The sequence below is a fragment of the Musa acuminata genome, chromosome BXJ1-11 (genome assembly GCF_036884655.1).
Source record: "Musa acuminata AAA Group cultivar baxijiao chromosome BXJ1-11, Cavendish_Baxijiao_AAA, whole genome shotgun sequence".
Taxonomy (NCBI): Eukaryota; Viridiplantae; Streptophyta; class Magnoliopsida; order Zingiberales; family Musaceae; genus Musa; species Musa acuminata.
The window spans coordinates 26058160-26073094 of record NC_088337.1 but is presented as its reverse complement, the minus strand read 5'-3'; the positions used below and the strand labels follow the sequence as shown (position 1 = coordinate 26073094).

The window sequence follows — 14935 nt, the reverse complement described above, 5'->3', positions numbered from 1 at the left end:
ATGGGGGCAATCCTTTAATTCAGAACATAGAACACTAAATGAATAAAGAGTGCATTAGAAATTAGGGATTGTATAATTGTCGATCTTATTGAAGATGATACATGGAAAAAAAAATAACAATTATAATCTTTCTTGGTAGATTGGTTTCCATATTAAACTCTCAGTATCAACATGATACATACATTAAATGATTCTCGAATTCATTTTAATAAGATTTTTTTGTTATATCTCGAGCTTTAGTATTGATATGGGGAACTAATACTTACATGGTCTATCGATACCTCAATAATATTTGATAACACCTCGATGACTTATGTCTTAATATCGTATTAAGACATTTGAATCGATAGAGAAATCATTATGATTCTAACATTTTCGAATTTGATGCACAATTCGAACGTGTTAGAATATTTTCGTGGAATCTTTTCGAGTACACTTCTAAACGCAATATCATTCTTAATTAGTTAGAATAGGTAACGATCGAATCCGATCATCTTCTGGACAATCAAATGAATTCAGACATGGAATCTATTCACATTTACTTGATGGATTAAGATACTCATTAATGGATTTGTAGTGAATATAATAAATATAAAAAAATAAATACTTGAGTCAAAATTGAAATATATTTGAAAATAAATAGAACGAAATTCATATAAAGGTAATTTTCTTTTTAAAAAAATCTTTCTTTTTGAGTTTTTTTTCAAAATGTATTTCTGTTTTTATTTTTTTTAAATGGCGTCACTTATTTTTATTTTTTTCATAAATTCCCCTCGCAAGCATTCATAGCATTATCGCCTTCGCTCATCACGAGGCCCCACCCCAAGGCCCCATCGTCCTCTGCTACGTCGACCGCCAAACCCTCCCCCACCCCTCCCTTCTTGCTCATGTGCCTACTGTCCAATCCCTTACCTAAGCGAGCAACACATTTTGAGTTCACCACCTGAGCCAACAACATCGTCCAATTCCTCGTGCTCTTCTATTGCGATCATCGATCTCAATAGAGGAAAAGGAGGCAGCCACGGTGGAGCTTCCCTTCCCTTCCCTCCTCCCCTAGATGGCCCATCGTCTAGTCCCTCGCCCGAGCGGATGGCATCGTCGAGTTCCTTCGTACAAAATAGTAGATCTCGACCTACTTAAGTCTGATTAAAATATTAATTAGTGTTTAAATCACGCTTGAAATGAGCTTCCAAAAATGAGTACAACAACGTGTATCGATATCCTATCCATTGTCATTCCGGATCGAAGCCTATAAATTGATCGATCCCACCGATACAACTTGTGCATGCCTTACTTGATCTATATCTATCTATCTATCTATCTATCTGCAATCGTCGCTTCTTCTTCCCACGTCGCACCGCTTCCGCTCGTCGTCTCTTCCCAAGAGGCGCCGCGGAGTTGCACCCCCTTGGAACCCTACAAATTGCCACCTCCTCCCAATCCATGACTAACCTCTCTCCTTCTTCGGCAACCAATGGCTGTTCTCTCCGTCCGAGACGTTCTCGCCTTCCACAAGCTGGACCGCGGGATGTACGACAAGCTCGTCGCCCTCGGCACCACCCCCGAAGTCTCCCGCAACGTCGTCGCCCTCTTCATGTGGCTGGAGCTCATCGGCGTCGACGTCATCGTCTACATCCGCAGCAACCCCGACCACTACATCCTCCTCCGCCTGGCCGCCGAGGCGGAGTCCATCCTCGACTGCGTCCGCCGTGACACCCCGCCCAGCGACGGCGCCGACTCCAGCTTGGCCATCCCCCTCACCGCCTCCCTTGTCAACGAGCCCCTCAACCTGCGCTTCTTCTACTGCCACCGCGACGTGGCGGTGCGCGGGATCACCCAGATCCTCGACGGCGTCGGCACGCTCATCTTCGACGACTACTTGCACGCCCTGCTCGCCGAGTACGAGGCCGAAGTGCAGGCGGCGGAGGCCGATGCCCGAGGCCGCGCCAAGGCCGTGCTCCCGATGCTGCCACGGGAGCTGGCCCGGCCGTACCTCCCCCGCGTTTCGCCGACCCCGGAGGACAGCCGCTCCATGTTCATCACGTTCTCCAAGGGCTTCCCTCTGAAGCGGGAAGACATAGTCGAATACTTCACGGAGTACTCCCCCATCCTTCTCCTCACCCTGCATGGCACGTTCTGATCTGCTTCTCTTGGGCGTGCAGGAAATGGGGGGACTGTGTCGAAAGGGTGATGATGGAGAAGACGACGACGTCGGCGGCGATGCCCACGTACGGGAGGATCGTGTTCACCAGCGAGTCGTTCATCGGTCTGGTGCTCAACGGGAAGCAGCTGGTTAAGTTCACGATCAAGGGAAGGCAGCTGTGGGCTCGCAAGTACGAGCAAAGAAAGAACCCAATATAAGATCACCATCTACGTAGTGTATCGCATGTAATGGATTACTACTGTAATTAAAAGAGGTTGTCTTTGTCATGCTTTTACGTGGACTTGTTCTGATGTTGTGGTTCATAGTGTCATAAATTACTCCTTTAATATATTTATTTTAATCGTATAATCTATATATTATAATGTATTTATTATCATACATTTATCTCATTATAGATTAAACTCGGCAAATAAGATCTCAATCACTATCATCAGAAGGTGAGAGTCGGACGAATCGCAAATCGAAAGTCTGAGTCCAAAGCCCAAAAGGGAAAGACGTTCGGTTCTGCTGCATCTCCGGTTCGGTTTGTTTTTAGAAGCCGCGGATTGAATTGGTCGTATTCCTGAAATTTTGGAAGCCAAACCCTTTTCGGGTTCAATTTCGGTTCGTTGAACCAGGAGATCGAACCGCACCAATTGCATGGTTGGATTGGCTTAGCCATAACACATGTCTCTCCGCATGGTTGATCCATCGTCATGGTCATGTCGTTGATAACTCGAACCGAACCGACAAGTGGACCGAACCGAACACTCCCCACCGTCCTTGCCTCGGTATCCAGCGTCCCTGGAAGCCAACCCTCTTTGAATAACGACCCCGAGAGAGAGAGAGAGACAGAGAGAGCAATGGCGGATGGGGGAGGAGAGGTACGGGTGCAGAACGTGTGGGTGATGCGGCACGGGGACCGGATCGACGACCAGGAGCCGCTGTGGGTGGCACACGCCAAGCGGCCATGGGACCCGCCGCTCGCCGAGGGGGGCCTGATCCGGGCGTGGACCGCCGGGAAGCGGCTGCGCGGCGCCGGCGTCCCCATCCACCGCGTCGTCGTGTCCCCCTTCCTCCGGTGCCTGCAGACCGCCGCCGAGGTCATCCGCGCCCTCTGTTGCGTCGTCGACGACGATAGTCGCCTCCTCGACATGGAGACCAGCCAGGACGCCGTCCTCGATCCCTCTCGTGTTAAGGTTTCCCACTACATCATTCTGTTTCTTGTCTTGGGTTGTTTGTAATTGTATCGTTGAAATGAGGAAAGCATTAGAAAAATGGAAGGCTGATTGAAAAACGTACTTTTGTGACAAAGCATCATTTTCTTCTCGGAGGTGAAAGATATAATTCAAACATGCACTCATAAATTGAACAAAGAATGCAATCCATTCCGGCCATGTAAGATTCTTAAGATTTTGTTTGCAGACCAAGATGCAGATTTAGTACTGAAAATATTCTAATGATAGAGTAGTGGTTTTGCGTCACCCCATTTTTTTATCATTTGAATTAATATGTGAGCCAGTTTAGAATATTTGGCATTGGATTTTGAAGTTTTTTGTTAGGAATAAAATGTAACACTGCATATCTAAATAAATTTTGTTAGAACTAAACACATGTTAATGTCTTGTATAAATAGTATAGAAACAGCTTGCCACCAAGAAAGGTGTACTGCAGTAGTTAATCTATGGGTGTCATGTCAACTTGCATATCCACTTATTTTATGGTTAACGTGTGATGCAGGATGATTAGAGATGTTTTTTCCATTTTTCCACCTTGAATAGTTAGGGTCTTTTAGATTCAAAAATAGTCTAGAATCATTGCCAAGCAGCTGGAATTTAGATTCATAAATTATTTTTTTCCATATTGTGAAGTGTCCTTGGGCCATTCAAAGGCCATCTTTCCCATATCCGTGGTCTTAGTCATCTTAAGAGTGATGCTTAGCTTATTTGGCCTACTATTACCCATATTGGTAGTCTTAGGTCAACTTTAGCTTATTTGAGTCTTAGAAAATGATAATTCTACAGAAAAAGTTGCTTTTTCACTTCATTCCTTTTAAATTCGAGCCAGATTAGATTGAGGTTCTCAAAATTTGCTTGCAACCTTGAGCTACTTCACAATTGAACTCATACGCAAATTGATTTCTCATATTGGATGGCCTAAATTTCTTCATAAACGCAATCAAGATTGAATACACTGTAAATTTTAATTTTTAAAAAAAATTCTACCTAAAACCTTGTTTAAGGTTTTATCATTGTGATATCTGTTAGAAACTGGTTCAATATATTGGGATTTTCATCTTATCTTCTCAGGAAGATTAGGAAATGCAAACGAAGTTTTTAGAAGTTATTTCCTTTTCTGGTTTGCTTTTCATAGTAGTTCATGAAATTATGGTTTTCTATCATATCATACTAGAAATGGAAAAAAAAACTGAATTTCCTTTTTTACTATATTGCAGGTATTAGATTTTTATTTTATTTTGAGAATTTTTTTCTCCTTTAGAGTTTTGTCTTAGTATGTTGGTTTCCCTTTAACTTTTCCTTTTATAACTTTTGCAACATTCTTGAATCATGTCCTTGCTGCAATCTTTACTCTCACCAAGACATCTATGATGATAACATTGCAAATTCAACCTATGTGAAAATTAAAAAAATTTAGTTTTATTTTATATATTTTTTGCAACAGGTAAGTGTTGAAGATGAGATTCAAGCCCAGTCAAAATCTTTATTAGTTGATCTTTCTATGATGTAGCAAAACAACAACGAAGCGACTAAGATTTATTGTTATGTTATATGTTAATCCATAATCAAGAATTGCTTCTAGTCACTTAACCTATGCTGTTCTATCACTTCTTATGAACAATATCATCCAACCAGGTCTTTTGAGAATCGATGAAAAATTTGGAATTGATCTGAAGAAAGCAAATTTGTAGGTTCATCTATCATCTGTAGCATGCTTTAATGCCTACAGCAACAACAAGAAGCTGTAACTTTTTGTGATCATTTACATGATTTTTTTCCACCATCGAGTTCTTTGTAATGCAATATTTCTATTTCACTTAAGAGCATTCAAATATTCTTTTATTTTTTTCTGCATGTTTTAATGCCTTTATTACATAATTCAAATGTAGTTGCAAGGATAGGCATTTCACATCATCAAGTTATTGTCGACAGCTTTAACTGGAAAGTTAACTCAGTTTGGATTTTCCAATTAGGACAGCATTGACAAAGAAGGGCAATATTCAGAAAAAATGTTCTAGTTGGTACTATTAGAACATAGGCTATCTAAACTTCAGAGTCAAAGAAATCAAATCTGATATGTTACCAACTTTTGTGATCTAATTTCATCTTTACTCACAAAAGAAGCCAAGTAATGGTACAAAAAATATTACAAAAAAGATTGTATGAAAAAAGAAACCATTTTCTCTCTTCCCTTCTTTATCTGTTAATTCCCCTCTCGATGTTTCTCTACATTTATCTCATTCTTCTTTCTTTCTGTAATACTTTTTCATACCATTACTTGGCTTCTTTTGAGAGCATAACATATATCTTTCCACGTGCGATTGTATGTGAAGTTGTAAAAAAATTAGCCTTCTGTATTAGTTTTGTATTGTTGCTCATCTGAGAGCTTGTTTTAACTTGAACTGTGTTTGTCCATTCCGCAGGTCTCGATTGAGTACGGATTAGCTGAGATGCTAAACTCAGAAGCAATAGGTAGTACTGTGGCTCCAAAAGATAAAAAATGGTTTCCTCATATCTCTGATCTTGGAGCTTTGTTGCCATCTGGAACGTTGGATCAGTTTGCAGAGAGTGTTTATAAAGAGGTTTATCTTGATACATTTTTTAATTGCTCGTTCAGAATGTTCTGTTCCTGCATATACCTATTAGATTTTGGGATACTTGCAGCTGTAAGATTTTGCTTTTCTCTCTCTCATAAAATGAATTAATTATTTTTGTATTTTCTGAAGTTGCCTCATTGGGAGGAATCTGTGCTTGAAGCAAGAAAAAGATATGTGAGTGTTATTCGTGCTCTTGCTGACAAATATCCCAATGAAAACTTGCTGCTAGTCTCACATGGTTAGTGCATGTTTCCAAACATATTATATATTCATCCATTATCACTTAAATATAAACTCATCGTTATTTCTCTTATATAATCTGTAAATATGTAGTGATGTGAAATTGCTGGATATTGTTCAGCCTACAAGTAAAAATTTACTCCTGAAATTAAATTTCGTTGTCATGGATAAATTCAATTTGCTATATGGTTTCCTCATTGTCATATGTTTGTGGCAGCATGTGAAAAAAATGGAAGTTTGGTGTCATCTTTCTGCATCACTTAGGGTTTGACAACGCCATTGTCATTGCCTTGTTGCCCTTGATTCATCTTAGTCTTTGTACATGAGGAGAAAATTAGTTTTTGTTTTCTTTTTATTTTTTTTCGCTATAGGGTATGTTTTTGAGATGTCTGGCGTCACATCCAAAAATCATGCCCATACGATCAGATCCGGTTGTCGACCAATTATACTGCTTTTTTCTTGTGTGCAGGTGAGGCTATTGGTGCTTCTATCACTTCAGCTCTGGAGGATTCTATGGTTTTTGATGTAGAATACTGTGCAAGCTGTCACTTGCAAAGAAAAATATTATCAAACCCTTCACAGTCCTTCAATACTGAAGATTTTAAGGTCATCACAGAGAGTGGCCAAACAGGTATAGCTTATGGTAGTACCTCCTAATTTTTCACAATATGAAACTGAAGCATATGACAAGCTTCTATCAGATTTTGATCTCATTTCAAATAGTTCTGGTTTTCTGAAGACCTTTTTAGCACCAAAACATATTTGTTATTGTTGCTGCTGTTAAACACATGAAACGCTTTATTTTTGTGTCGTTGATTCTTTTGCCATGGTTGCAGTTTTATCTATGCTGAACCTTTTTATGGATATAAAATATATAATGATGGATCTAGAAAAGTCTCTATATCCTGTTAGCTGGAGTTCACTAGTCATTCATACTGGTAAAGCATAAAATCAAAAGAAATGCCTGCACAAAGATCTTGTGCCTTTTGGTCACATGTAAATCATTGGCAGAATGATTGTTGTGTTGTTGCCATAAATCATTATTGCTGTGTATGCCAGATTAAAACTTATCTTCCTTCTTTGGTTTCTCTTACTATGTTTTCTCTGTTTATCGATTATCATTAATCTACATGAGAATTTGTAGTTTTAACTATGAAGTCACCTCTTCCTCTTTATAAGTCTAACATGTTATTTTAATTATGAGAATTTGTCATTTTTACTGTTTTGTGGATTATGAATCTGAATCATAGTTGTTATTAAATCCGGATTGGACCAACTGATCCAATTGAAAAAAGAAATTGGGACCAAACCTTTAATTGGATCATTTTTATTTATATTGACATTAATATCCTTCAATGTAGATATATATTTACTTTTAAAAGTATTTTTTGACATTAATATGCTCTTCATTTCACCATTCATTTGCCTCTTTTATCATCATTCTTTTTCTTTTCATAATCATTTTTCTCACAGTCATTCTTATTTTCTTTGGTTATCAACTCACCTCATGTGTTTACTGGTTTATTTATCTGTCAACCAACATATTGTAACTTAGATTTTTTTTTAATCTTTTGATCATCAAATTCTATGAATTTGTTATATAACGAAGAGGTATTTCGCAACTATATTTTTGTTGTGATTTTAATATATTTTTTACTATTCAAATAAAAATTTCTCATTCTTGTATATAATATCTAAGTGTAATTTATTTATTATCATCCATTCAATAAATTTGGTTTAACCATTAGTAATTGTGGTGACTATTGTTCCCAGAAGTTAAATTTAGGAGGATAAATACACACATTACTAATTTAAAAGTAATGCATATGTAATTATTTTGCAAGGCACTAATATCGTTGGAGTTTAATGTTGATATGTTGACACCCAACTGACAACATCTACAATAGTATTTGTGTTATTTGTGTTTTGCAATAATGTGCAATATATATATATATATATATATATATATATATATATATATAGTTTTTCTTTTTTTTATTGGTATCCCCTAAAATTCTATTATAATGTTATATAAATTTAGGGTAATTTTATGCATTTTATATGTAACTTAAATAAGCTAGTATTAACTATGACTATAAGTGGTTAGTTTGAGTTTCCTCAATGGATGTTAACAACACTTATATATATACATGTGAAGAATTATAAATTTTGAAGTAATGTATTTATATCAAAAATTGTATAATATTCCAAATATTATATCTATAATTTGCAATATACACATGTAAAAGCGAGAAAAAAAAAGAGGGGAACAAAAGACCCTATATGCGCCAAGTAACGGAATGTAACAGCCGTTACATGTCTCAGCTGTTTTTTATGCGTAACATAACTGCCCCGCAAAAAACCGTGAGTTCGGAAGGAGAGGGCACAAGCTCGTAATCGGTAACGGATCCCGTCACGACCGCATCCGACTCCGCCACGAGCTACGTCATTAACGAAGCCAAACCAGCGAACACTATCCAATCCCTTCTTTCTCACTCTCTCTCGATCCTCTATCGACCGAAAGAGCTTGCAAAGAGAGGAAGAGTAGAAGAAGAACAGGATGCATCTCGTCTCTTCTTCTTCGTCTTCTTCTTTGTTAGCTTCGTCTTGGAGTATGCTTAGATCTTCATCTTCCTCCGATGGCTTTCCGTTCTCCTTCTGTTACCTCAATTCTGTTTCGAAATTCTCAGCTGGAAGATTTCCGCCCTCCAAAGCCGTCACTAGGGCTTCCAAGTTCGAAGCCAATCAAGAACGGTGGTCAGTGACTCCTTTCTCGTCCTCTTGTATGCTATTTCTGTCGCTCGATTGCGGTGTTGGATCGGTAATTCGTTTGGTGCAGCTGTTTGGGGGGCGATCGGGGGAATGCTGGCGACCGAGGTTGTTCAGCGGAGAACAGAGGCCGGAGGGATCTTTTCCTGATCTCGCTGGCTTCGTCGAGCTCGCTGGTGGCGCTGTCTGCTGCCTCCGGGAAGGTGAAGGGTAGTAACCCCTACAATGAGAGACGATTGCTGGAACAGAACAGGAAGATTCAAGAAGCTAACAGTGCGCCCGAAGATTTCCCCAATTTCATTAGAGAAGGTGAATGCCTCTTTTGATTTTTCTTTTATGGCAACATATATTACTGGCAGCATTATTAGTTATAGAATGTTACTTTTAGTTCTGACTTTGGTGATATCTCCATTATTATTAGGTGGTAAGAGGTGTTAAGGTTCTTTTTATCACCGTTAGAACTACATACTTCAAACTAGAGATGAGAGGAAAAATGCTAATGCTGATTACAATATTTAAAAAGAGCATCATTCTTGGTTGAAATTTGCTTTTGATTTCAGTTTTATTCTGTATGATAAGTCCTTAACCATTTGGTACCTTACAAATTCTTCTTGTTGTTTTGTCCATTTGTTAGATTATTCAGGAGTGGATAATGTTTAATTTGTTTTGTCTGTGCCTATTAGTGTCTTAATTTGTTTTTGTCGGTCAACTGTAATTAGAAAGCTGATCCATTGACAACTATTAGCTTGGTGGGCATAGCATGATCTATTATGATGACAGGTAGCTGTTATTCAATGACAGCCCTTTGTTACTGAAGGATATTTTATGGAAACTATTCATGTAACTATTAGGGATCAAAGAATGTTAACAGATAATAACATGAACAAAGGTAGCTTCAGCCATGTAATCATGAGATCAGCACCAATGGAATCTGCTGATGAATATGTGGTGTTACTTTGTAAGGGAAGAATGGGATAATTTGCTCATCAAGTCAAACATTGACAGGGATGATTAAGAAAACAGAGCTATTTAGGAAAACATAAAGAGGAAGGAAACAACTTCGTTTGTAGCCTTTTAAAAACCGTGGTGAAGAAAAAAGTGAGGGAAGAACAAACCAGCTCATTGGATATAAAGAAACCACTACTGCACCTCCCAGGCATTCGTGAAGCCTACTAATCTTAGACAAGAACATTGCTTATCTCGAATCTTCTTAAATTATAGTCCAGTCCTTGATCTGTACAATGTGATTTTATCTTTGAGTATGAACTTCCAATCTTTGGCTCATTGTTGTGCCTTGGGTCTTTGAAAGTTGGATACACCAGAAACTTGCCATACCAAGGCCATGTCACCCGGTTAATGGGATCTTGCCAATATGTTCTCTTTGTTATTGAGTGAAGCAGAATCAATCTGAACCCTGGCCTGACTTAGTTAATCCAAGGTTCAGCTAGCCTCAGAAGATGAGGCAACTTCAAGGAGTCCTACACATGTTAAAATCAATTGTTAGCAGTTTGTATTATTTTGACAAGAAACAGATCCCGATTGAACTTAGGATTGGTTCAGATGTATTTGGAAGTACTCAAGACTCTGGATTATAAAAAAGACGACCTACTCCTTGAGGATTCCGCCAATTTTGGGTCTAAAGAGGATCAATTTATTTTTAAGTCTACGTGTAAACTACTGAGACTTTATTTTCCTGTCTGGTCAAAATGATTGCATTATTTCATATGAAATTTAAGGGACTGAATTCGGTTTTATTTGCTAGTATATATGTTACTAAAATGCTTCTGTGAAACCAATAACTGTTGTACATTATTTGATATTAAATTTTTTATGATGATGTAAATTTACATGACACTCGGATGGAATAGTAAGCTTCTATGTTTTTCATCTCAGTACATCTGATCATTATAATTTGACCACTATAAGTGCTTGTGTTATAATTTCTTTTAATTGCTATGTTGGTAAGTAATATAGATGCCTTTGTTGAGCATATGGAACTAATTTTTGCCCACCAAATATAATCCAGGTTTTCAAGTCAAAGTAGTGATATCTGATGGCTATGTAAAGTGTGACTCTGGACTTATATATCTGGACATACTAGTCGGTAAAGGTGATTGCCCAAAGGATGGGCAACAGGTTAATCCTTTTATTTTATCTTGAAAGAAATATAGACAAATTCTGCTTCTACATTTTATTATTATGTATATGATTAATCTTTTGGATGCTCATTGAAATAAGAGCAACCAAATTTTCTGGTAGACAATATATAGCCATATGATATCTTTGTAGCACTTATTTAATCTGCTTAAAGGATGATTGGCAAGATTAATTACAACAGAAAGCTGTAGAAATGGATATGAAAGCAATCTGTTCTCATGTTTAGAAGTAGAAATGGGTCTGCTTCTATTTGATTTCAGACTCCTAAGGAGCAAGGACCTCTGAATATGTCTCTTGCTGAAGGCAAAATACATAAATTCGAAGCCATTCATGAATTTGTTCCTTGCTTGATGATCTGTTACTGATATTTCCAGTCTCTCGTTCAGGAAGTTTGTCTGATTGTTTTAGTGCCCTTTCTTCCATGGGCGTCTAAATAAGTTCTTGACTGTAGATGATGTGGATCACAGGTGACATTTCACTATACTGGTTACAACGAATCAGGCCGTCGTATTGATAGCACTTATCTGCAGGACCGACCTGCCAAGATTCGATTAGGAAATAAATCATTAGTTCCAGGCAAGTTTTCGGCATACATGTACAAGAATAATTTGTTGACATTTTCTTTGTAATTGTAAAAGAGGATATAAAAGTCAATGCAGGATTTGAAGAAGGAATAAGAGATATGCGACCCGGGGGGAAAAGAAGACTCATTATTCCTCCAGAACTAGGGCCTCCAGTAAGTTACAAGTTTTTCTTTTTATTCTTCTTGAAGTTGTCATCACTCGGGTCATTCCCTATCTCCCTATGCACTGCAGGATCTTTCAATTCTAACGGGTTTAAAAAGGCCCGCAAATATTACATCAGACTATAGTTGTCACGAATAAGCTGCATTTTGGCCCTTTTCCTTTGAGTTTGTAGCTGAATGAACATGAAGTCCTATAAAAGATAGCTTTTTATACTAATTTAGACTATGTTGTTCAAGTTGATTAGTGTTGTAGTAACTTGTGACCTGCTTTTATAGTGGTTTAGAAGATTGTTTTGTTAGATCTAGATGTTCTAGTAAGTTTTTAGTAACTTCAGACCACTTTAGGGTCTATGTAGACCTGATTACATTCCGTTCGAACTGGTTAAGAACCATATAACCAAACCGGGTCAACGGTTTCGTTATTCCAAATTGAATCAGAACCAGGTTCTAGCGGTTTGGTTCCAATTCCTAGAATCTAGAATTGGAATCAATTTTCGATGCTATTTACAACCCCCTCTTTACTATTTACAATCTTCTTTTAAATTTTTTTAATATTTTAATAATATATTTTGTAAATGAACATAAATATCTTTTCGTTTTCTCATCCCCTTCTTCCTCCTCCTCAAAGGATAATATTAAGGGGGTGGTGGAGCGTAGGCTGGGGGCAATGATCGGTGGCAGGGAGTGTGAACTGGGGTAGCAGCGACAATAGGGAGCACGGTCTGGGGGGTAACGATCGGAGGGGAGGAGCATCAACAACGGCAGGGTGTTCGAGGAAGGAAAAGAAGAGATGAAATCGAAATTAGTGGGACTGTAAATTGTAAAATATTATTTTATTAATTTTTTAAGGGATTGTGAATAGTAAGGGATTTGTTAATAGTAAAAAGGGGCTCTAAATAGTAACCTCCTTAACTAAATACCCTTGTAAATGATGAATTTGCCTTTCCAATAGTTTAAAAGAATGGCTGATAGGAGGGATATTTTGGAAAACTTAAAATTAAAAATAAAAAAAAAACTATTGTTGAACCGAAATTGGAATTGTCTTGAACCGATTTGGTTCCGGTTCCAAATTCAACAGGATCAGAAGGGACCAAGGTCCAAGGCTGACCATTGTACTAAAAACAGCATGCAGGTAAATTTTATTAGTAACTGTATCCATGGTGCATTATCTTCTTTCTTTTCATATATTTCCTGGTCCAGATGGATCGTAACATTATGCCAACAGGAACTGATGATTGGTCTGTTCATTACAGGTTGGGCCTTCTACGTTCTTCAGCGCAAAACAGTTCGAAGTTTTCGATGTAGAACTACTCGATGTGAAAGACTGCCAGCGAAGAACAATTGGCTTTTACTCTGATGTTGTCTGTAACTGAGTGAGTAACCTTCGAAGGTATTATATAATAATTATAAGTTTCTTCTAGCCCTGCTGAAAAATATACATAATGCAATCTCACGTATCTCTAAAGATGGTTCTGCATCAGAGAAACTTGTACTGCACAACAAATCTTTGCTGGTCCGACCACATCTAGGAAGATATGGTTTCTCAAGTATATTTATGCAATGGTAACTAGGAAACGGTACCAATTGGTACGTCGTATTAATTTCTTATCCATGAGGTCTCCTGTGAGGTTGAAAAATAGTTTTGACTCTTTGTTTTCGATGGGGGAGGGGGATATTCTAGGGCTAATTATATATTATATTATGTAGTTAACTATTTTTAGTATTTTAATTTTTATATTTTAAAAAGTTATATTGACATCCTTATAATTATAAAAATAAAATATTCAGGTTTATTTATTATAATAACATTAGTTGTATCAATAGAAACATGAAAATAAAGGGTAAAAAAGTAATTTTAACATTAGTTGGTGGATGGTGTCGATGGTAGTGTACGGTGGGGTCGTTGGTGTTGACACTAAAGTAGTTGCTTGGTTTCCTATGATAAGGTTTGCTCTCATTGTGATGTCACTCACCTCCATGAGGAGTCTGTCATTGACCTCATTGTTACTCATCCTATGTTGTTTTGCATTTGCGTAAACGTTGACGTAGTTGTCGAGCGGTGGCCGCGTCACTATTGACTCGTTAAGCAGATCCTAACCTTAACCTGAAGCTCGGGTCGCTAGTGCTCCTACTGCTCCCCCACTGCCATATCAATTCCATCTATCTATAGGCTTATGTAGATGCCGAGTGGTCCTTTTGTCGCTTGATAACTACATCGACGTCGATACAGATGTAGAGCGATAAAAGGACCACTCAACGAAAGGTGGTGCGAGAACTAACGCGACAATGAGGAAAGCAGTAAGAGCTCTAGCGACCCTAGCTTTGGGTCAAGATTGGGATTTGTTCAATTGGTCAACGACGAGATGATCACCATCTTCGCCGTAGACACTGCGATGACCACTACCATCTACGTTGACGTCGACATTTCGGAAAGGTAAGTACTCACACATTCAAGGAACACACCAATTTAAAGTGGTTCGGTCAAATGACCTACATCCACTTGCGAAGCCTTCTTCGATGAGGCTCCCAACTTCCACTAGCAAATCACTTTGAAGGGGAAGGACAAAATACCCCTCTTACAACCTTTTATAAGTGGTTCATACTCTTACAAATTTTCAAAGAGAAAGAAGGAGGTGAACACTTAAGCAATTGAAACAAGACTTGCTAAGGCTTTTTATCTAAATCTATTGCTTCTCTAAAGGTTTTTTTCTCTGTTGAGAATTGAGGGGTATTTATAAACCCCAAGAGGATTCAAATTTGAGCTCCAAATTTTGAATTCTCTTGGGTTCCCGAAGCTGGCGGTGCCACCGCCCGACTTCTCGGGTGCTGGGCAGTGCCACCGCCTAGACTATTTCAGCTCACTGGTTGGGCTCTAAACTTGGCCCAAACCAGTCCGAACTCGGGCCCAATTGGCCCCTAACCGGGTTATAGGATTAACCCTTAATCCTAACCCTAATTACATACAAACTACGAGCTTAAGACATAGTCCTAAGCAAGTTTTTAACCGGCAACGTCGAGTTTCCTTCCGGCGAGCTTTTCGGCGAAC

General features: G+C 38.3%; 2 protein-coding genes across 2 annotated transcripts; both read left to right on the top strand.

Annotated features, from left to right (window-relative positions):
• The first annotated feature begins 1474 nt into the window (after positions 1-1474).
• LOC103972529 (uncharacterized) lies at positions 1475-2361 on the top strand. Its single transcript, XM_009386888.2, has 2 exons — positions 1475-2097; positions 2163-2361. The coding sequence occupies exons 1-2, from the start codon at positions 1475-1477 to the stop codon at positions 2359-2361; spliced, it is 822 nt and encodes a 273-aa protein (XP_009385163.2).
• Positions 2362-2953: 592 nt separating this feature from the next.
• On the top strand, positions 2954-13309 carry LOC103971617 (uncharacterized). The gene is made up of 10 exons (XM_009385674.3): positions 2954-3342; positions 5805-5963; positions 6108-6216; positions 6688-6849; positions 8909-8975; positions 9058-9296; positions 11014-11123; positions 11612-11720; positions 11804-11880; positions 13143-13309. Exons 1-10 carry the CDS (start codon positions 3007-3009, stop codon positions 13260-13262), a joined length of 1488 nt encoding a protein of 495 aa, XP_009383949.2. The 5' UTR covers positions 2954-3006; the 3' UTR covers positions 13263-13309.
• The last annotated feature ends 1626 nt before the right edge of the window (positions 13310-14935 follow it).

Excerpts from the sequence above, each read along its gene's own strand:
- LOC103972529 (XM_009386888.2), top strand. The coding sequence starts at position 1,475 with ATGGCTGTTCTCTCCGTCCGAGACGTTCTCGCCTTCCACAAGCTGGAC. Across the intron at positions 2,098-2,162 it reads ATAGTCGAATACTTCACGGA|GAAATGGGGGGACTGTGTCG; the intron begins GTACTCCCCCAT and ends TTGGGCGTGCAG.
- LOC103971617 (XM_009385674.3), top strand. The coding sequence starts at position 3,007 with ATGGCGGATGGGGGAGGAGAGGTACGGGTGCAGAACGTGTGGGTGATG. Across the intron at positions 9,297-11,013 it reads CCCCAATTTCATTAGAGAAG|GTTTTCAAGTCAAAGTAGTG; the intron begins GTGAATGCCTCT and ends AATATAATCCAG. Across the intron at positions 11,721-11,803 it reads AAATAAATCATTAGTTCCAG|GATTTGAAGAAGGAATAAGA; the intron begins GCAAGTTTTCGG and ends AAGTCAATGCAG.